This window comes from Jaculus jaculus, chromosome 4, assembly GCF_020740685.1.
Source record: "Jaculus jaculus isolate mJacJac1 chromosome 4, mJacJac1.mat.Y.cur, whole genome shotgun sequence".
NCBI classification, from domain to species: Eukaryota; Metazoa; Chordata; class Mammalia; order Rodentia; family Dipodidae; genus Jaculus; species Jaculus jaculus.
In genome coordinates, this window is record NC_059105.1 from 169,856,942 (window position 1) to 169,878,349 (window position 21,408).

The following is a 21,408-nucleotide window of genomic DNA, read 5'->3' on the forward strand; positions in this document are numbered from 1 at the left end:
ATAGTTTTAAGCTTAGGCCAGGCATGATGGTGCATGCCTTTAATCCCAGCACTTGGAAGGCAGAGGTAGGTGGATCACTGTGAGTTGGAGGCCACCCTGAGACTACATAGTGAAGTTCCAGGCCAGCCTTGGCTAGAGTGAAACCATACCTCGAAAAACCAAAAAAAAATTGTCACGTAAGACCAGTATGCTTAGAGATTAAAAAAAAAAACTTTAGCACAACCTAGAGTTATAGATGGACCTTTATTTAAAATCTGATCTACCAATTAGCGTTTTCCACCAACTCTGGGAGCAGAAACCTTCACAGGCTTCACAATCTTTTGCTTAGGTGCTGCTTTTGTGGGAGCCTGTGAAATAAAGATACCAATGTTACATTGCAGTATTTATTCCACACACAAAATTTCATCACCCTGTTCTTATCCTGTATATCACCTAGACCGGCTTAATAACCGTACTCTGTACTCCTAATGTGACCTTTTCCCCTTGTTAAGTCTACACACCTTTATACTCCTACTCAAATACAATGTCACCGATTAGACTAAAAAGATACAATGTAGCACGGGTTTCTACCATAAACTTTTTTTTTGAATGCAGGGTCTCAAATTACCCCATGCTGGCCTTCAATCACTATATAGCTGAGAGTGACTAAACAAATCCTCCTCCTTCTACCTGCCAGTTGCTGGGACTATAGGTTAGCATCACCATATATGATATTTTCATTGTTTTAAATATATATACACATATTTTTTGTTTATTTTCATTTATTTGAGAGCAACAGAGAAAGAGGCAGATAAGAGAGAGAATGGGCACACCAGAGCCTCCAGCCACCGCAGAGAAACTCCAGATGTGTGTACCCCTTGTGCTGGCTAACTGGGTCCTAGGGAACCGAGTCTTGAACCGGGGTCCTTACGCTTCACAGGGAAGCACTTAACCGCTAAGCCATCTCTCCCATTTTCACTGTTTTTATTTTTTTGTTTATTTTCATTTATTTACTTGAGAGTGACAGACAAGAGAAAGACAGACAGAGAGAATGAATGGGCGGGCCATGGCCTCCAGCCACTGCAAATAAACAGATGCATGTGCCCCTTTGTGCATCTAGCTAATGTGGAACCTGGAGAATTGAACCGTGGTACATGGGCTTCACAGGCAAGCACCTAACCACTAAGACATCGTTCCAGCCCCCATTTTCATTGTTTTTTCCATGCTTGTTTATTTAAATTTATTTAACAGAGGAAGAGAATGAGCTGTCAGGGCCTCTAGGCACTGTCAACAAACTCCACATGCATGCACCACCTTGTACATCTATCTGGCTTAAGTGGGTACTGAAACTGGGTCCTTGGGGTTTGCAGGCAAGTGCTTTAACGCAAAGCCATCTTTCTAGCCCTTACTGTTTTTACCAATGGTTTTGGGGCTGCAAGGGTGACTCAGCAGTTTAAAATGCTAGCTTACAAAGCCTTACGGCCTGGATTCAATTCCCTAGTACCCAAGTGAAGCCAGAAGCACTATGTAGTACATGCATCTGAAGTTCGTTTGCAAGAGGCTCTGGTGTGCCCCCTTCCCCAATATACATGTTCAAATAATTAAAAAAAGGAAACAAAGCTAGGGCCAGGCATGGTGGCCCACACCTTTAATCCAGAACTCAGGAAGCAGAGGCAGGAGGATCGCCTTGAATTCAAGGCCACCCTGAAACTACATAGTGAATTCCAGGTCAGTTTGGACTAGAGTGAGACCCTACCTCAAAAAAAAAAAAAAAAATAAAATAAAATAAAAAGGATCTGGAGAGATTGCTTAGTGGTTAAGGCATTTGCCTGCAAAGCCAAAGGACCCAGGTTTGACTCCACAATACCCATGTAAGCTAGATGCACAAGGTAGCACATGCATCTGGAGCTCATCCACAGTTGCTGGAGGCCCTGGTGCACCCATTCTGAAAACGTTTTTTTACAAAAGCACCACCACCAACAACAAAAAAATAAACTTCACCTTTATCTTCCCTCTTCTTAACACATCTACAATTAACAGACTTACTCATGTCTAAATACATCAGGAATCTTAACCTTTCACCTGGAAATCAGCCACACCACTATTTCCAATACACACTAAATTTGTTATGACTTTCTAATCTCTGAAGCTTAAAAAAAGGGGGGGGGGAAGCCACACTTACCTTAGCAGCAGCCATTGCTGTCTTCTTTGATGCCTGCTTTGCTTTTTTTGCTTCCTTGGCAGCCCTGGGGAGTTAAAAGTAACATTTGTTCACCAGGTGCCAATTTGGGTGAGTTAAACTATCTCATTTGTAAGTCCAAAGAGTTTAAGTTTGATTGTGTAAGTCAGGTTAGAAAGTATGCAGACTGTACAATAACCTATAACTGAAGAGTTTTAACATTATTTAGACTAGCATTGTACACGAAATTAGGGTCCTCTACCTATAAGCCAAATATTGAGTTCACACCAATAGTTCAAATGTTCATGGTGAAGCAGTCCTCACCTGATAGCCTGCTCTCGCTGGGCCTTCCTGACTTCCGGTTTCTGGTTCCTCTTGGCCATGATATCAGCAAGAGATGCCCCAGTGATGGCCCTCTGGAACTTGACTGCACGCCGGGTTCTCTTCTTCTGAATTTCCTCCTAGGAACCAAAAAGATTCAGAGCACATTTATGACCTTTATTTAATGACGTTGGAAGAAATTAGGTCTTTTAAGACAGTGAATAAACTCTTGAGAATAGTCAACAAATGATGACTAGTGCCAAGTATATGAAACACCTTTTAATATTCCAAGTTATGAATTGTTTTAACCACTTATTATACATTTTGGCCCTTTCTATCTGCCTCTTTCTCTTTGTCACTCTCAAATAAATAAAAATGAATAAAAAAAATAAAGGTGCTTACAATGTCTTTAAAAAAAAAGAAAAAAGTGATTTTTTTGCTGCATATTAAAAGCCTATATTCAGCTGGGCGTGGTGGCACACACCTTTAATCCCAGCACTCAGGAGGCAGAGGTAGGAGGATTGCCATGAGTTCGAGGCCACCCTGAGACTCCATAGTAAATTCTAGGTCAGCCTGAGCTAGCGTGAGACCCTACATCAAGAAAACAAAAAGCCTATATTCAAGTTCTTATGGAAAGTAAGATTTTTGTTTGTTTGTTTTTCAAGGGAGGGTCTTGCTATAGCCCAGGCTGACCTGGAATGCACTTTGTACTCTCAGTCAGGCTGGCCTCCTACATGTCTCCCAGGTGCTAGGATTATAAAGGTGAGAGCCACCACATCTGGCTGAAAAGTAAGATCCTGTAGTGTACCTTTAAGTCCAAGAACAATTAAATGAGGAATTAAGATACATTTATGCAAGATTACCTTTTAAATTTTCATATGGAGAAAACAAAAATACTTGTGGTTAAAATAATTCTTAGATCTGTTTACAAATATTAAATCTTACTGTAGAAAATGCCAACGTTAGCAGTGTTGTGGCACATGACTTTGATCCCAGCACTCAGAAGGCAGAAGTAGGAGGGTCACAATGAGTGCAAGGTGATCATAGACTACATAGTGCATTCCACGTCAGCCTGGGCTACAGTGTCTCTACCTTGAATAACAAAAAGAAAATGCCAACACTTATGTCTCAATGTTTTTCATCCCAAACCCACTTTTAAAAATTTTATTTATTTGAGAGCAACAGAGAAAGAGGCTGGGTGGGGGAGGAGAATGGGCACGCCAGGGCATCCAGCCACTGCAAACTCCAGATGCATGTATCACCTTGTGCATCTGGCTTACGTGGGTCCTGGGAAATCGAGCCTTGAATCGGTTTCCTTAGGCTTCATAGGCAAGCACTTAACCACTAAGGCATCTCTCCAGCCCCCAAACCCATTTTAAACTTTAAGCTACCCATACTTCTCTCCTTTCTACTCTTTATCAATCTGCCTATTCTCGGTACATTACAAAAGTAGAACCAGCCAGGCGTGGTGGTGCATGCCTTTAATCCCAGCACTTGGGAGGTAGAGGGATTGCTGAAAGTTCAAAACCACCCTGGGACTACATACTAGAGTGAAACCCACCTCAAAAAAACAAAAATAAAAAGTAAGCTGGGAGTGGTGGCGCACACCTTTAATCCCAGTACTGTGGAGGCAGAGGTAGGAGGAACACCGTGAGTTCGAGGCCACCCTAAGACTCCTTAGTGAATTCCAGGTCAGCCTGGGCTAGAGTGAGACCCTACCTCAAAAAAAAAAAAAAAAAAAAAAAAGCAAAAATAATCATCATTACCTTCAGGTCGTAAGAAACAAATCAACATTAAACTTGAGTTCCAATCAACACCAATACCTTATGTATATGCAGCTATCCCCCTTTCTAAAACCCCAAAGTCCCTTCTGGCCTTAAGCACTTGTCATTTGAGATGACACCTAACCTGTACCTTTTTTTTTTTTTATAGAGACGGAGTTTCACTTGGTAGCCCTGCCTAGCCTCAAACTCACAATTCTGCGTCCACCTCCCAACTGCTTTGAGTCTTTTATTTTCCACTCAGACACTATTGTGTTGTCTTCACTTTTTGTGAACCATGCTATGAATGTATAAATTCTGAGTACCAGCTTTCAATCTCTCAAGAGTGGAGGGCTGGAGAGATTGCCTTGTTGGCAAAGCTAAAGGACCCAGTTTCGATCAGTACCCATGTGAAGCCAGATGGACAAGGTAGCACATCCACCTGGAGTTAGTATACAGTGGCCAGTGGCCCGAACATACCCATTCTATCTACCCCCGCCAAATTAATTTTTTTTAAAAAAAAAGTGGAATCAGCTGGGCATGGTGCAGTATGCCTTTAATCCTAGCACTCGGAAGGCAGAGGTAGGGGGACTGCTGTAAGTTCGAGGCCACCCTGAGACTACATAGTTAATTCCAGGTCAGCCTGGGCTAGAGAGATCCTACCTTAAAAAACCAAAAAACTAATTTCAACGGTGAATGAACAAGAACTCCCTGTTGGCATACTCCAGTTAAGTCTGTTAGAAAGCCGGACGTGGTTGCACATGCCTTTTAATCCCAGCACTCGGGAGGCAGAGGTAGGAGGATTGCCATGAGTTCAAGGCCACCCTGAGACTCCATAGTGAATTCCAAGTCAGCCTGGGCTAGAGTGAGACCCTACCTCGAAAAACAAAACAAAATAAATAAATAAATAAAGTCTGTTAGAACTAATCCTAATCAATTTCACAGACTATAACACTTTAAACCCTCTATTGGGCCCTAAAACTCAATCAAATGTTTCTATCTTATATTTCTCTCATTTAATTTTCCCTGAGATAGGGTTTTGCCTAGGCGGACCGAATTCACTATGTAGTATCAGAGTGACCTCTGCCTCCCAAGTGCTGGAATTAAAAGTGTACACCACTAATACATTTTTTTTAAGAGGTAGGTTCTCACTCTGGTCCAAGATGACCTGGAATTAACTATGTAGTCTCAGGGTGGCCTCAAACTCAAGGCGATCCTCCTCCTTCTGCCTCCAGAGTGCTGTGATTAAAGGCATGGGCCATCACGACTGGCTTTAATGTTTTAGTTTTTGTTTTTTTTGATTTTTTGAGGTAGGGTCTCACTCTAGCCCAGGCTGACCTGGAATTCACTATGTAGTCTCAGGGTGGCCTCGAACTCACGGTGATCCTCCTACCTCTGCCTCCCAAGTGCTGGGATTAAAGGCATGCGCCACCACACCCGGCTAATGTTTTAGTTTTTAAAAACACATTCACATAGCGCTGTTTCATCACAATGTAGGAGAGCCAAAACTGACAGAGGAACTGGAGATGGCTCAGTAGCCAGAGTCCAGCTCTTGGTAAGTCCCCCAACCCATATAAATAATTGGGTGTGTCCACTCAGGTCTGTAACTTTAGTCCTGTGCAGAGTAGACACCAGAGAATTTCCCGCGCTTGCGAAAAGCAGCAAGCTCTGAAATCAATGCAAAACTCCCTGTCTCAAGGAAACACTTGATAAAGGGAACAACGTCCTCCTTTGGCCTCCCAGTGCACATATGCACCACACACACACACAGACACACTATGCAGATAGACGGACAGAGGGCTTAATTTTTGTAATGAGAGCCTCCCATTAAGCTGTACTCATTTAACTTACCGACTGTCCTTTTTTGTGCTTCCTTCTGTAGAGGACAGTCCAATTTATCTGTCGAGGATTCCTCTTGGAAAGGAATGCTGACTCGCATTTTGCATTAAGAAACTGGAAAACCTGGTGTATCAATTCAAAGAAATTATTCAACTTCATACAACATACAAGAATGAAGCCCTTTAAAAATATTTTTTACTTCCATCTACTCATTAATGCAACTAGGGCCAAGGGACCCAACTGGTTTTGTGTCCTATAAGCGGTTGGCAGGTGTAAGTGAATGACAGAAGGATCTGTACCTCCGCTCTTTTCTCAACCACAGGCAAGCCTACACACGTCGCCAAGGGAAGAGGGACTGTCAGATTCTGATGAAGCCCCCTTCCTCTCCCTTCGGATCCCAAAAGGACCTGGAGCCCAGTCAATGGCCAGACATCTTCACTCGTCCCTTCCCAGCACGCCGACACCGCACGCTTCTCTTTCGACCGGGCTCACGTGAGGCCGAGGCGCTAATGCAGCCTTGCCGAGGGTTCCCGAGCCCCACCGCAGAGCCGGGCCGGGAGGCGCGGCCTCCCTCCTACCTTGCCGTCGGTCCTGGCGTAGCGCCGCCCGTGTCCGGGGTAGATCTTGTACCCGCTGAAACTGCACAGCTCGACCCTGCAAGCGGAAGGAGAACCCATCAGGGAGGGCTGCGCGGCCCAAGGAAGCCATCCCAGAGCCCCGAGAAGGCATTTGGCCGAGGATGGCAGTGGATTGGGAGCAGGACGCCCACTTACTTCATGGCGACGGCCGCGGCCGGGACGGAGGGAAGATGGCGAAGAGAAGGAAAGGATCATGGGAAGAGGGCTTATACCCCTCCTCGCGGGCCGGCGCCCTGCGATGGCGTCACCCGACAGCGCCGCGTCCCGGTTTCCGTGGCGACGGGCTCCTGCCGGAACTATGCTGCGGACACTAGGGAGGTTCCAGGGGTACGGCGGCTGTGGCAGCCCAAATGTCGAACGTGTCTTCGGTTTCGGGTCAGCGCCTTTCCTTCGGCCCAGTGCTCAGGAACCCTCATCCCGCCGCAGGAAGTGTCCTGCGCTCTCGCCCTGCTTCCTCCGTAAACACCGTCGCAGGCAAAGCGAAGTCAGGGCTCGCCTTCCGCGTGGGCTCCGGCCTGTGTCGCTCAGCCGAGGACATGCGCTGCAAAGCTCGCAGTTGAATCCCCACCATCAGAAAAAAGTAAACCATTTATTACATGTTTTTAAACGCCTACTGTGTGTTACGCTTTTAATCTCAGCCCTGAGGAGGATGAAGCAAGAAGACTGCCACAAGTTCAAGGTCAGCCTGCCGGGGATGTGAAACCCTGTCCCAAAATAAGGAATAAAGATATCTAAGCTGGGGTGCTGGCGCTCGCCTTTAAGCCCAGCACTCGGGAGGCAGAGCTAGGAGGATCGCCGTGAGTTCGAGGCCAGCCTGGGACTATATAGTGCATTCCAGGTCAGCTTGGGCTAGAGGGGGACCCTATCTGAAAAATAAATAAAATAAATTTTAAAAATCCAATTAAATGTGTGCTGTAACAGTCGTGGGCCAGAGAGGCGCTCAGTTGCTGGAGCACTACTGCCTCAGAAACAGATGGAAAACTTGGGATGATTCCTCAGTTTCTTTCCTTCAGCATGTGAAAGGGAAGCATTTTTGAATTCTGCAGGAAGCAAGCGTTCCTGACTAGGAAACAAATGGAATACTTGATTAATAGTTTCTATTGTACAAGCAACTCACCCTAGAAATGTTCTATAAGAAGGTGGTTGAAGACATGTGGATTTGCCAACAAAGTGGCTAACCAATGTGGCGAGCGCTCACACCTGCAGTCCAGCACTTAGGAGGTGGAGCAAGGTCAGTGCCATTGAAGTCAGCCCAGGTGAAATGAAATCCTATCTGAAACAGAACAAAGCAAAGCAGAAACTCATTGTGATGATCTAGTCTCAAGAGCCCTGCAGAGAATCAGGAGCAAGAACCTGAGGATGTGATCAACTCTGGGTAGCTGTTCAATTGCCACTATATTGAAAAATGTAATCCTTGGGCTTCCATAACTGGATGAACTTAGGCTTTCATCAAAGTCTGTTTGATCGAAATTTTTGCTGATTAATTAAATATAAAACCTTTTTAAAAATCTGATCTTCTATGGGTTTTGAATTGAAGAACATCTGGGTGGAAATTGGTTTCTACTCTTTCTTTCTTTCTCTTTGTAATCTGGGTGGAAATTGGAAAAGGGCCGGAGAGTAGAGTTGCAGCTCAGTAGCAGAGCCCTTTTCTAGAAAGTGGAAAGCCCAGCTAGGCATGATGGCACATTTGGGAGGCAGGGGTAGTAGGAGCATCACAGTGAGTTCGAGGCCACCCTGAGACTACATAGTGAATTCCAGGTCAGCCTGGGCTTGAGGGACACTTTAAGCAAAACCCAAAAAAGTAAATATAGGAGACATGTGAAATGACTCCACAGGAATATAACTGGGAAAATCTAATGCATAAGAATGGGATTACAGGGCTGGAGAGATGGCTTAGCGGTTAAGCGCTTGCCTGTGAAGCCTAAGGACCCCGGTTCGAGGCTCGGTTCCCCAGGTCCCACGTTAGCCATATGCACAAGGGGGCGCACGCATCTGGAGTTCGTTTGCAGAGGCTGGAAGCCCTGGCGCGCCCATTCTCTCTCTCTCCCTCTACCTGTCTTTCTCTCTGTGTCTGTCGCTCTCAAATAAATAAATAAATTTAAAAAAAAAAAAAAAGAATGGGATTACAGTACTGACTTGCTGCCAGGCATGGTGGTTTGTTTCCTATGAAGCCAAAGGACCCAGGTTCAATTCCCCAGGACCCACATAAGCCAGATGCACAGGTAGTGCATACATCTGGAGTTCATTTACAGTGGCTGTGGGCCCTGGCATGCCCATTCTCTCCCAGTTCCTCTCTCTGCCTCTTTGTATCTCTCTCCCAAATATCTTTTTAAAATTTTTTATTTACTTTTATTTATTTGAGAGCGATAGACATAGAGAGAAAGAGGCAGAGAGAATGGGTGCACAAGGGCCTTCAGCCACTACAAACAAACTCCAGACACGTGCACCCCCTTGTGCATCTGGCTAACGTGGATCCTGGGGAATTGAGCCTCAAACCGAGGTCCTTAGGCTTCACAGGCAAGTGCTTAACCCCTAAGCCATCTCTCCAGCCCATAAGTAAATTAAAAAAAAAAAATTTGGTAATAGAACCAAACTACTAGCTATATATGAGTATTTACTGCAAAAGGTTTTCAAATAGTTCTAGAAACTAAATAAAGGGAGCCATCTTCTGGAAGAATCTGGTAGTACAGATTGGCTCTAAAAGCCAAGCATGAACGTATATTAATGCTACTCTCCTGTTTGGTTAGAGAAGCTTCTCTTTTAAGATGGCAGTGACCACTGGGATGACCCAAAAGGCAACGTAGTGCTGAGAAGAAGGGATGGAGGAGTGTCCAGCACTGAAACATCTCTATCACACTCTCCAAAGCTCAGGGTCCATTGCGGAACAGATGGTGGAAAGAACGTAAGAGCCAAAGGAATGGTACCACTCCTCACATTGCAACTGTCCAGAAATTGGTCTTGTTATCCATGACTTCATAGTGCCCAGCAGTACTTTCACAAGACCCTCATAATAGGAGGAAAATATGATGACATCAAAATAAAAGAGACTAACAGAGAGAGGGAGGGGTATGATGAGAGGAACGTGGGGGGAGGAGGGAAATATGGTTTATTGTAAGTATAGAAGTTGTCAATAATAAAATTATACATTAAAAAATAATTTTAGGAGTGGCTGCTGGCATTCGAGGCAGATGGCTTGGCGTGCGCGTCTCTGGGCAGCATGTGCAGCTGTTCGTGTTGTGGCCGCCGAGGCCTCGGGTTCCCGGTCATGAGAAGAGAATCTAAAGCAAAGAAATCTGAGAAAAAGTATTGAAGGGCCATGCAAGCCAGTTGTAACCAGCTGCACAGTTCTCCAGGAAGTGCAAGTGGTGAAGAAGCCTCTGCCTCCCAGTGTCCTCACCCATCAAGACTGGCTGGAGATAGTTCTTGTCTTTACTCTGGAGATGTTCATATTCAGATGAATTCCATGCCTAAAGAATACTCTGGGGCTGGAGAGATGGCTTAGCAGTTAAGCGCTTGCCTGTGAAGCCTAAGGACCCCGGTTCAAGGCTCGGTTCCCCAGGACCCACATTAGCCAGATGCACAGATGCACACATCTGGAGTTCGTTTGCAGTGGCTGGAAGCCCTGGCACGCCCATTCTCTCTCTTTGCCTGCCTCTTTGTCACTCTCAAATAAATAAAAATGAACAAAAAAATTAAAGAATACCCTGGAAGTCCAGGCTCTAGAAATAAAAGTCAGGTGCCCATAGGTGTGCGCAGAGTTGGTTCTGGAGTTACTTCCATGGTGAAGAAAGGCAGCCTGATGATCCAACACCAGAGTCTGGGGAACATGCAAGCAGCTCCTCGGAATTTCGCCCTCTCTTCAAGTGGCTGCAGAAGTCTTCCTTACATTTTGATTCTGGGTATCAAACTTGTTATGCAGCATATAACAGGAATTTCTCTTGGGATTGGGCTGCTAACAACTTTTATGTATGCAAACAAAAGCATTGTAAATCAGGTTTTTCTAAGAGAAAGGTCGTCAGAGATTCAATGTGCCTGGCTACTAGTATTCTTAGCAGGATCTTCCGTTCTTCTATATTACACTTTTCATTCTCAATCACTTTATTACAGCTTAATTTTCTTAAATCCCACATTGGGTTCTTATTTTATTGGTGCCTTCTTTCATCATGCCTTTTAAATCAAAGGGTTACTGGCACATGCTTTTAGAAGAATTATGTCAGTACTACCGAACTTTTGTTCCCATACCAGTTTGGTTTCAATACCTTATAAGCTATGGACAGTTTGGTCATGTGATTAAATGGAGTCTTGGGATATTGTTGGCTTTATTCTACCTCATAGTAAAACTTTTGAACTTTTTTGGACACTTGAGAACTTTCTGACATGTTTTGCAATTATTTTTTACCCAACCAAGTTATGGAGTGGTTGCCAGCAAGAGACAGTGTTCAGCTGTAGTTGATATTTGTCCAATATGGCAAGCTGAAAATCTGAAGCCAACTCTTCTAATTTTTCAGCATATATTTTGTGATGAGTGCATTTGCCCTGTGGTTGAACAGAGAGAAAACATGTCCACTGTGCAGAACTGTGATTTCAGATCATATAAATAAATGCAAAGATGGAGCCACTTCATCACATCTTCAAATATATTAGCTTTTAAGACCACAAAACACCAAATTTTACTTGGTATTGAAAAAGGTATCAATATTGGTCTCCAGGACTACAAGAAAACTTTTGATTCAAATGGTTTTATAAAATTGCAAGACTTATATGTATAGTCCAGTTTCTCAGAAGATTACATGAAAGAGCTATACATTTTAAAACATGTATTTGCTGGACATGGTGGCACACACATTTAATTCCAGCACTTGGGAGGCAGAGGTAGGGGGATTGCTGTGAGTTCAAGGCCAGCCTAAGTAACTACATAGTGAATTCCAGGTCAGCCTGGGCTAGAGTGAGACCCTACCTGAGAAAAAAAAGTATATATTCAATTTAATGAATATAAAACTTTTATTCTACCTAATTATTTGACAGGTAATTGCAGTGTTAAATTGTGAATCTTCTTGCTGATGGTACAAAACAGAAGTTAGAAACTAGAACTAGGCCGGGCATGATGGCTTAACCTGTAATTTCAGCACTCAGGAGGCTGAGGTAGGAGAATGGCAATGTTCACCCCACGCAGAGACCTTGCCTCAGAAAGCAAGAGATTGAGAAATACAAAAGGGAAAATAAACTAGAAGTGGTGGTAGTTTCTAGAGGATTCAGGCATTTTTTTCTTGACAGTTTTCAAAGTAAAGATTTTTTTTCATAGCATTTTAAGACAGTATCTGAAATAATTTTCTCTAGTATTGACTTTTATAATTACCATCCTAAAAATGGTTATTCACAAAATTTGTATTTTTAAATGAAAATTCTAAAAGCTTTGTTTTACTTGTGACAGTCACATTTTTTAAGTAAAAATTTACAGAGGATGATATATTTTAATACTGTATTTGCTGTATGATGATTAATAATCAGTGGGAATAAATAATTTAAGTTTATTTGTAAAAAAAATAATATAATAATTATAGCTGAGTGTGGTGGTACACGCCTTTAATCCCAGCACTCGGGAGGCAGAGATAGGAGGATTGCCGTGAGTTTGAGGCCACCCTGAGACTCCATAGTGAATTCCTGGTCAGCCTGGGCTAGAGTGAGACCCTACCTCCAAAAACTGAAAAAAAAAAAATTAAAAATAGAGTTTGTGCATAAATACCCTGAAAGGGGGTGAGGGGTCAGTGTTATGGCCAGAAGCCACTGATTGTTACAAGAATAATTCACTGCTAAGGTTGGGATACCTTCCAGCAAGTTATTGGTCAAGAAGGCTCCTAATGCCTCCAAAGCTTTATAGACTGTTGCTAGGACGCTTGGTTGCCCATCAGAAAACCAGATGGGGGCTGGAGAGATGGCTTAGTGGTTAAGCGCTTGCCTGTGAAGCCTAAGGACCCCGGTTCGAGGCTCGGTTCCCCAGGTCCCACGTTAGCCAGATGCATAAGGGGGTGCACGCGTCTGGAGTTCGTTTGCAGAGGCTGGAAGCCCTGGCGCGCCCATTCTCTCTCTCTCCCTCTATCTGTCTTTCTCTCTGTGTCTGTCGCTCTCAAATAAATAAATTTAAAAAAAAAATTTAAAAAAAGAAAACCAGATGGTAAACCCTAAGCTGAGGACACCACCCATGCTTGGGCTGCAGGTCACTGAGAAATCAAGCAGGAGTTAATCTGGAAGCCTTTTCTCTCTTGACTAGCTGGCAGGATGCTGGAAAGATTTATGCAGCATTCAGTCTTTGGAGGAGAAAAGCCTCAGTAGTCTTAATCAACAGTGGACCTTGCAAGGCAGGCCAAAGGTGCAAACTGGTACAATGATGGCATGTCTGTTTTGGGGAAAACCATCTGCTTTCTGATTGTAGTTGAGAACTGCTCCACAGGAGGGAATTCATGCCTGGTGCTTAAAACCTAATCAGCAGCCTGTGGGTGGGGAGGAAATAAGCCCTAGCAGGAAACTGCGACTGTTGTCCTGCTAAATGGACATACTTTGCCCACCAAGCCGCCCTCTAAACACTTACCCTAGGCTCCTTTTTATATTTTGTTTTTATTTGTTTACTTGGGTGAGAGAAAGAGGGAAAGACAGAGGAAAGTGAGAGAGAAGAGAGAGAGTATAGGTACGCCAGGGCCTCCAGTCACTGCAAATGAACTCCAGACACGTGTACCACCTTGTGAATCTGGCTTACATGAGTCCTGGAGAATCAAACAGAGATCCTTTGGCTTCACAGTAAAGTGCCTTAACTGCTAAACCATCTCTCCAGCTCTATCATAAGCTCCTATATCAATGCTACTCCATTTTTTCCTCAATTTTTATTAACATCTTCCATGATTATAAAATGTATCCCATGGTAATACCCTCCCTTCCCCCACTTTCCCCTTTGAAATTCCATTCTCCATCATATACCCTCCCCATCTCAATCAGTCTCTCTTTTATTTTAATGTCATGATCTTTTCCTCCTATTATGACGGTCTTGTGTAAGTAGTGTCAGGCACTGTGAGGTCATGGATATCCAGGCCATTTTGTGTCTGGGGGGAGCACGTTGTACAGAGTCCTACCCTTCCTTTGGCTCTTACCTTCTTTCTGCCACCTCTTCTGCATTAGACCCTGAGCCTTGGAAAGTGTGGTTGAGATGTTACTCAGTACTCCAGTCCCTTCTTTCCAGCACTATGATACCTTCTGAGTCGTCCCAAGGTCATTGCCATCTGAAAAGAGAAGATTCTCTACCCAAAGTGAGCTATTCCCATTTTTGCTTAGAGAACCTTTTCTTTTTCAGATGGCAGTGGCCACTAGGGAGACTCCAAAATAACCTAAGTGCCAAGAAGAAATTTCAGCACTAAACGAGACATTTCCATCAGCTCCTCCAAGGCTCAGGGACAATTTTGGAAGAGGTGGCAGAAGGAATGCAAAAGCCAAAAGGAGAGCAGTTCTTTGCAATACTGTCTTTCAAACACAATGTGGCCATGGAATTCATGAGCTCGCAAGACCAGCATAAAATAGGAGAGGGAAAAATGATTACATCGAACCAGGTGTGGCACATGCCTTTGCTCCCATCACTGGGGAGACAGAGGTAGGATTGCCATGAGTTCAAGGTCAACGTGGGACTGCAGAGTAAGTTTGAGGTCAGCCTTAGCTAGAGTAAGACCCTACAATGAAAAAAATAAAGGACATCAAAATACAAGAAAGATGGGGCTGAAGAGATGGTTTAGTGATTAAGTGCTTGTCTGTGAAGCCTAAGGACCCTGGTTCGAGGCTCGATTCCCCAGGACCCATGCTGGGCCAGATGCACAGGGTGGCGCATGCATCTGGAATTTGTTTGCAGTGGCTGGAGGCCCTGGCATGCCCATTTTTTTTTCTCTGCCTCTTTCTGTCTGTCTGTCACTCTCAAATAAATAAATAAAAATAAACAAACAAAAAAATACAAGAAAGACTAGTTGGAAAGAAGGGATTCAGTGGACCAGGGATTCGGAAGGGGGAAAGGGAGGACTCTGGGAGGCGATTTTGATCATGGTATATTAGGTATATGTACAAAGGTTGTCAATACAAAAGTTCAAAAAATTAGGACTGGCAGCCGGGCGTGGTGGCGCACGCCTTTAATCCCAGCACTCGGGAGGCAGAGGTAGGAGGAACACTGTGAGTTCGAGGCCACCCTGAGACTCCTTAGTGAATTCCAGGTCAGCCTGGACTAGAGTGAGACGACCCTACCTAGAAAAAAAAGAAAATTAGGGCTGGAGGGATGACTTAGAGATTAAGTTGCTTGCCTGCAAAGCCAAAGGACCCAGGTTTGATTTCCCAATTTCCCAGGTCACATGTAATCCAGATGCACAAGGTGGTACATATGTCTGGAGTTCGTTTGCAGCTGCTGGAATCCCTGACATGCCCATTTCTCTCTCTCTCTCTCTCTCCGCCTCTTTCTCTCTGTCAAATAAATAAATATAAAAAAAAAAATTTAAGTTTTAAAAAGTAGAAAAAGTGGGTCTGGAGAGATGACTTAGCAGATAAAGTGCTTGCCTGTGAAGCCTAAAAACATTAGCCGGGCGTGGTGGCGCACGCCTTTAGTCCCAGCACTCGGGAGGCAGAGGTAAGAGGATTGCCATGAGTTCAAGGCCACCCTGAGATGACAGAGTTAACTCCAGATCAGCCTGGACCAGAGTGAGACCTTATCTCGAAAAACCAAAAAAAAAAAAAAAAAAAAAACCAAAAAAAACCATAGGTTCGACTCTCCAGAGCCCACAGATGCACATGGTGGCACATGCAACTGGAACTCATTTGCAGTGGCTAGAGGCCCTGACATGTCTATTCTATCTCTCTCTAATAAATAAAAACAAAATATTTTTAAAAATCAGAAAAAAGTCAAAGATTCATGCATCTTTCTTTTTGTTTGTTTTTCAAGGTAGGGTTTCACTCTAATGCAGGCTGAACTAGAATTCACTATGTAGTCTCAGGGTGGCCTTGAACTCATGGGGATCTTCCTACCTCTGCCTCCTAAGTGCTGGGATTAAAGGTGTACGACACCACGCCCACTCTTCTGTCTTTCTTTTTTAAAGGTATTACTTATTTGCAAGCAGAGAGAGAGAAAAAGAGAAAGAGAGGATGAGTATGCTAGGAACTCTTGCCACTGCAAAGGAACTTCAGATGCATGCACTACTTTGTGCATCTGGTTTTATGAGAGTGCTGAGGAAAGAACCTAGGCTTTGCAAGCAGGTGCCTTTAACTGCTGTGCCATCTCTCCAGGTCTTTTTTTTTTGTTGTTTGTTAGTTTGTTTTGTTTTTCAAGGTAGGGTCTCACCAGCTTAGGCTGTCTGGTCAGTCTCAGGGTGGCCTCGAACTGACACACGACAATCCTCTTTTTTTAATATATATATTTTCATTTATTAATTTGAGAGCGACAGACAGACAAAGAAGCAGAGAGAGAGAGAGAGAGAGAGAATGGGCACATCAGGGCCTCCAGCCACTGGAAACGAACCCCAGATGCATGCGCAGTGATCCTCTTACCTCTTACCTCTGCCTCCTGAATGCTGGGACTAAAGGCATGCACCACCATTCCCGACTTGGAACTTCTCTATATATAAGCCACCACTGGGAGGGCTCCCATTTTGTGGGAGGATCCCCCCAAAATTAACCCTTCCTGAAAATGACCCTACAGACCTGCTCAAGTGGCACATCTCTTACTTGATTCACAATCCAATCAAGTTGATAACAGTGATCGACCATCGCATCATATTAATTTATTTATCTATTCAAAATATTACATTTTAAAGCTGAGCATAGTGGAACATGCCTTTAATCCCAACACTCAGGAGGCAGAGGTAGGAGGATCACCATGAGTTCAAGGCCACCCTGAGACTACATAATGAATTCCAGGTCAGCCTGGACTACAGTGAAACCTTACCTCGAAAAGCTTTCTTTTTAAAAATTACATTTGAAACGTGAGTTCGCAGTCACCCTGAGACTACATAGTGAATTCCAGGTCAACCTGGGCCAGAGTGAGATCCCACCTCAAAAAAACAAAAACAAATAAACAAAAAAAGATGTTCCAGGAAAAAGCCGTGCTTTTGTGCCTGGCTGCCTTGGCTGCCCTGGCTTCTGTGTCCAGTGTGTCTACACTGTTGCTGCCATCTTTTGCTGATATAGAAACACAGCTTCTTCTTTTTTTTTTTAATTTTTTAAAAATTATTTATTTATTTATTTGAGAGCAACAGACAGAGAAAGACAGAGGGAGAGAGAGAGAATGGGTGCGCCAGGGCTTCCAGCCTCTGCAAACAAACTCCAGACGCGTGCGCCCCCTTGTGCATCTGGCTAACGTGGGTCCTGGGGAACCGAGCCTGGTACCTGGGTCCTTAGGCTTCACAGGCAAGCGCTTAACCGCTAAGCCATCTCTCCAGCCCGAAACACAGCTTCTTTAGCCCTCCAAAGTGGATTACAGACCACCAGCTGTAGGCAATCCTCCAGGTTTTCAGTTCCATATTGGGACTCCTCCAGCCCAATGGACTGAGCAGTTACTGGGTTCTAAGATGGTCCAGCCTACAGAGAACCTTTGTTAGACTGCTAGCCCATACCTTGTAAGCCAATCTAATAACCTCTTGTATAGTACATACTCAGTCAGATCTGTTCCTCTAAAACCTCACTAAATGCTTCACTTAAGTCTTGTGGGTATTGTATAGGATAAATATTGCTGCTAAAACTCCTAGGCATATATCCAAAGGACTCATCTCATTTCCTTAGAAGTACATGCTCAACCATGTTTATTGCTGCTCAATTTATAATAGCTGGGAAATGGAACCAGCCTAGATGTCCCTCAACAGATGAGTGGATAATGAAGATGTGGTACATTTATACAATGGAGTTCTACTCAGCGGTAAAGAAAAATGAAGTTATGAAATTTGCAGAAAAATGGATGGACCTGGAAAGTATTATACTAAGTGAGGTAACCCAGACCCAGAAAGCCAAGCGCCACATGTTCTCTCTCATATGGGGATCCTAGCTACAGATGACTGGGCTTCTGTGTGAGAATGAAAATACTTAGTAGCAGAGGCCAGTAAGTTAAAAAGGAGACATAAAGGGTGGAGAAAGGAAGGGAGGAGGATACTTAATAGGTTGATATTGTATATATGTAATTACAATGATTGTAATGGGGAGGTAATATGATTGAGAATGGAATTTCAAATGGGAAAGTGTGGGGGTGGGGAGGGAGGGAATTACCATGGGATATATTTTATAATCATGGAAAATGTTAATAAAAATTAAAAAAGAAAAAAAAAATATTGCTGCTAAAAAGAACATTTGGAACACATACTAAAAACAAAACAAAACAAAATGCTGGACATGGACATCTGCTTGTAATTCTAGTACCTGGGAGGTAGAAGAAGGAGGATGATGAGGTCAAGAACATTCTGCCAGATGTGGTGGCGCACGCCTTTAATCCCAGCACTCAGGAGGCAGAGGTAGAAGGATTGCCATGAGTCCAAGGCCACCCTGAGACTACATAGTGAATTTCAAGTTGGCCTGGGTTAGAGCAAGACCCTCCTATCTTGGAAAACCAAAACAAACAGAAAATATTCTCAGCCATACTAGATACTGGGGCTGGAAAGATGGCTTAGTGGTTAAGCACTTGTCTATAAAGCCTAAGAACCCTAGTTCGAAACTCAATTCCCCAGGACCCATGTTAGCCAGATGCACAAGGGGACGCATGCGTCTGGATTTCATTTGCAGTGGCTGGAGGCCCTGGTGCACCCATTCTCTCTCTGCCTCTCTCTCTCTGCCTTTTTCTCCCTCCGTCTGTCCCTCTCAAATAAATAAACAAAAATAAAATCAAAAACCAAAAAAACAAGGCCAGGCATGATGATGCACACCTTTACTCCCAGCAGTCAGGAGGAAGAGGTAGGAGAATTGCTATGAGTTTCAAGGCCAGCCTGGGCTTACAGAGTGAGTTTCCAGGTCAGTCTAGGCTACAGTGAGACCCTACCTCAAAAAAAAAAATAAATAAAATGAATAAATAAAAGGACTAGAGCTGTGGCACTTGCTTGCAAAGCCTGATAGCCTTGGTTCAATTCTCCAGTACCCAGGAAAAGCCAGATGGAGAAAGAGAGAGAGAACAAGCATGTGCCAGGACCTCTTGCTGCCGAAAACAAAATAAAGACACATGTGCCACTTTCTGCATCTGACTTCATGTGGTTTTTGAAGAATTTCTGAAGAATTGAACCTGGGCTGGCAGGCTTTGCAAGTAAGTACTTTTAACACTGAGCTATCTTTCCACATTTGAGTAAAACACTTTTTTTTTGTTGTTCATTTTTTTTTTTTTTTTTTTTTATTTGAGAGCGACAGACATAGAAAGACAGATAGAGGGAGAGAGAGAGAATGGGCGCGCCAGGGGCTCCAGCCACTGCAAACGAACTCCAGACGCGTGCGCCCCCTTGTGCATCTGGCTGACGTGGGACCTGGGGAACCGAGCCTCGAACCAGGGTCCTTAGGCTTCACAGGCAAGCGCTTAACCGCTAAGCCATCTCTCCAACCCAAGTAAAACACTTTTATTGTTAAGGTACATTGCAGTAATTCATATAGGCCCCATGGCTTGTGCCTGGAATTCTAGCACTTGGGTTGTTTGGTCTACAGAGTAATAGCCTGTCTCAAACACACACACACACAGAGTCTCTTGTCTAGCCTTTTAACTTTGTATTATCTAAACTTTGTATAAAATTCTTTCCTGAACTTCTCTGTCGAAAATCAACATCCACTGTTACAAGTCTGCTTCCTGCCACTGTCCTGCTTTTCAGTTCACTCTTGTTACATGAGCAGTTCAACTTTTCTAAAACACAAGTTTCTTTCATCCATTCTTCACTCAAAGATATCAATGAGACTGAATGAATTAATGGTGGAAGTAGGGTAAGGCCAGTTTATTTTGGTCTTTGAAAGTTGAGTTTCTAGTGGGAATTTTTTTTTTTGAGAAGGGCCTATGTGATAAGAGGCATTGTTTTACTTAGATCTTGCTAGTAATAGTGTGCTAATGAATTGGAGGTGGCAGAGCCAGTCAAGGCAATCAGCTGTTGGGGACAGAGTATACTGTGCTGATGGAAATGGAAGTAAAGCCTGGCCTGCTAAAGAAATACTATATTGCTGAGAGGCTTGAAGTTTGTTTTTTTTTTGAGGTAGGGTCTCACTCTAGCTCAGGCTCACCTAGAATTCACTATGTAGTCTCAGGATAGCCTCGAACTCATGGCATTCCTCCTACCTCTGCCTCCCCAGTGCTGGGATTAAAGGTGTGGGCCACCACGCCCAGCTGAGGCTTGCAGTTTTAATTAGTACAATAATATAATTTGGTTAGAACTTGAAGGGTTTAATATTCACACAAAAAACAATTAGGTTAAAAGTTGAGAAATTTGAGTTTCAGTTCTAAAATCAGTACCTGAAACACAAAAGAATTCATGTGGTTGGTTGGCCGGGAAGAGGGCTCAGAGCGTAACAGTGCTTGCTGGGTCTGACCCGAGTCCCGCCCCCAGCACCCCACAAGCTCTGAACGCGGCCATGCATGACTGAACACACAGGTGCTGAGCGGGGCAGAGACAGGACAATTCCCGGAGCTAGGTGGTCATCAATCAGTCTGATTAAAAACAACAGCAGGAGGAGGGAGGGAATTACCATGGGATATTTTTTTTATAATCATTGAAAATGCTAATAAAAATTTAAAAAAAAAACAAACAGCTCCAGGTCCAGTGAGAGATAGCACCTCAGGGAAATAAGGCAAGTGACAATTTCAGCTCTGGGTTCAGACAGAGGCTGCCTCAAGGAACTATGTGAAGAGCAATAGGGGAGGACACCCAGTGTTCTCTTCAGGACTCCAGGCATGCACGCATATAGTGTGTACGTCTGCACATACATGTGAATACAAGCATACACACCACCACCACCACCACCACCACCACAAATTTTCCTTTGCTTCAACTTTCTGAAATATATTACTGAGTCAGGCCGGTTTGGCCCCCCCACACTGCAAGGATGAACTGTATAAAGGAGGGGTCGTTTGCTAAGCTTCTGTGTGTGTAAGCAAGTTGAGTCTGCCTCCCTGAGGATAAGGTTTGGGCGTTTTTGTTGGCTGAGGCCCTGGGAAACTGCTTGTCGGGGAACAAAGAGCAGAGCAGATAAAGAAGCCTAGTCCTAGTCGTTCAGGAACTCAACTGGTCAAGGCTTCCTTTGGGTCTGAGTAGTCTCACAAGTGTACTATGGCACGCATATCCTTGTTACAATGCAGTGTTTTCTCAAGTAACTATATACCTTGGAGAATTTGGGATTAAAGGCGTGCACCACCACTCCTGGCTTCTCTGGTTATTTGTTGTTTGGTTTTGTTTTTCGAGGTAGGGTCTCACTCTAGCTCAGGCTGACCTGGAATTCACCATGGAGTCTCAGGGTGGCCTCGAACTCACAGCAATCCACCTACCTCTGCCTCCTGAGTGCTGGGGTTAAAGACATGCACCAGCACGCCCGGCCTTCTCTGGGTATTTTTAACAAAATATTTTCACTGGGCTGGAGGGATGACTTAGCATTTAAGGCATTTGCCCTGCAAAGCCAAAGGACCCAGGTTCCATTCCCCAGGACCCACGTTAGCCAGATGCACAAGGGGGTGCACGTGTCTAAA

At 44.0% G+C, this 21,408-nt stretch overlaps 1 protein-coding gene and 1 pseudogene across 1 annotated transcript; one reads left to right on the top strand and one right to left on the bottom strand.

The window, feature by feature from the left end:
• Positions 1–224: 224 nt before the first annotated feature.
• Rpl24 (ribosomal protein L24) lies at positions 225–6,929 on the bottom strand. The gene is made up of 6 exons (XM_004670445.3): positions 6,852–6,929; positions 6,657–6,732; positions 6,091–6,201; positions 2,483–2,619; positions 2,162–2,225; positions 225–347 (listed from the first exon to the last, which is right to left on the bottom strand). Exons 1-6 carry the CDS (start codon positions 6,854–6,856, stop codon positions 267–269), a joined length of 474 nt encoding a protein of 157 aa, XP_004670502.1. The 5' UTR covers positions 6,857–6,929; the 3' UTR covers positions 225–266.
• Positions 6,855–11,360, top strand: LOC123460276 (annotated as a pseudogene).
• The last annotated feature ends 10,048 nt before the right edge of the window (positions 11,361–21,408 follow it).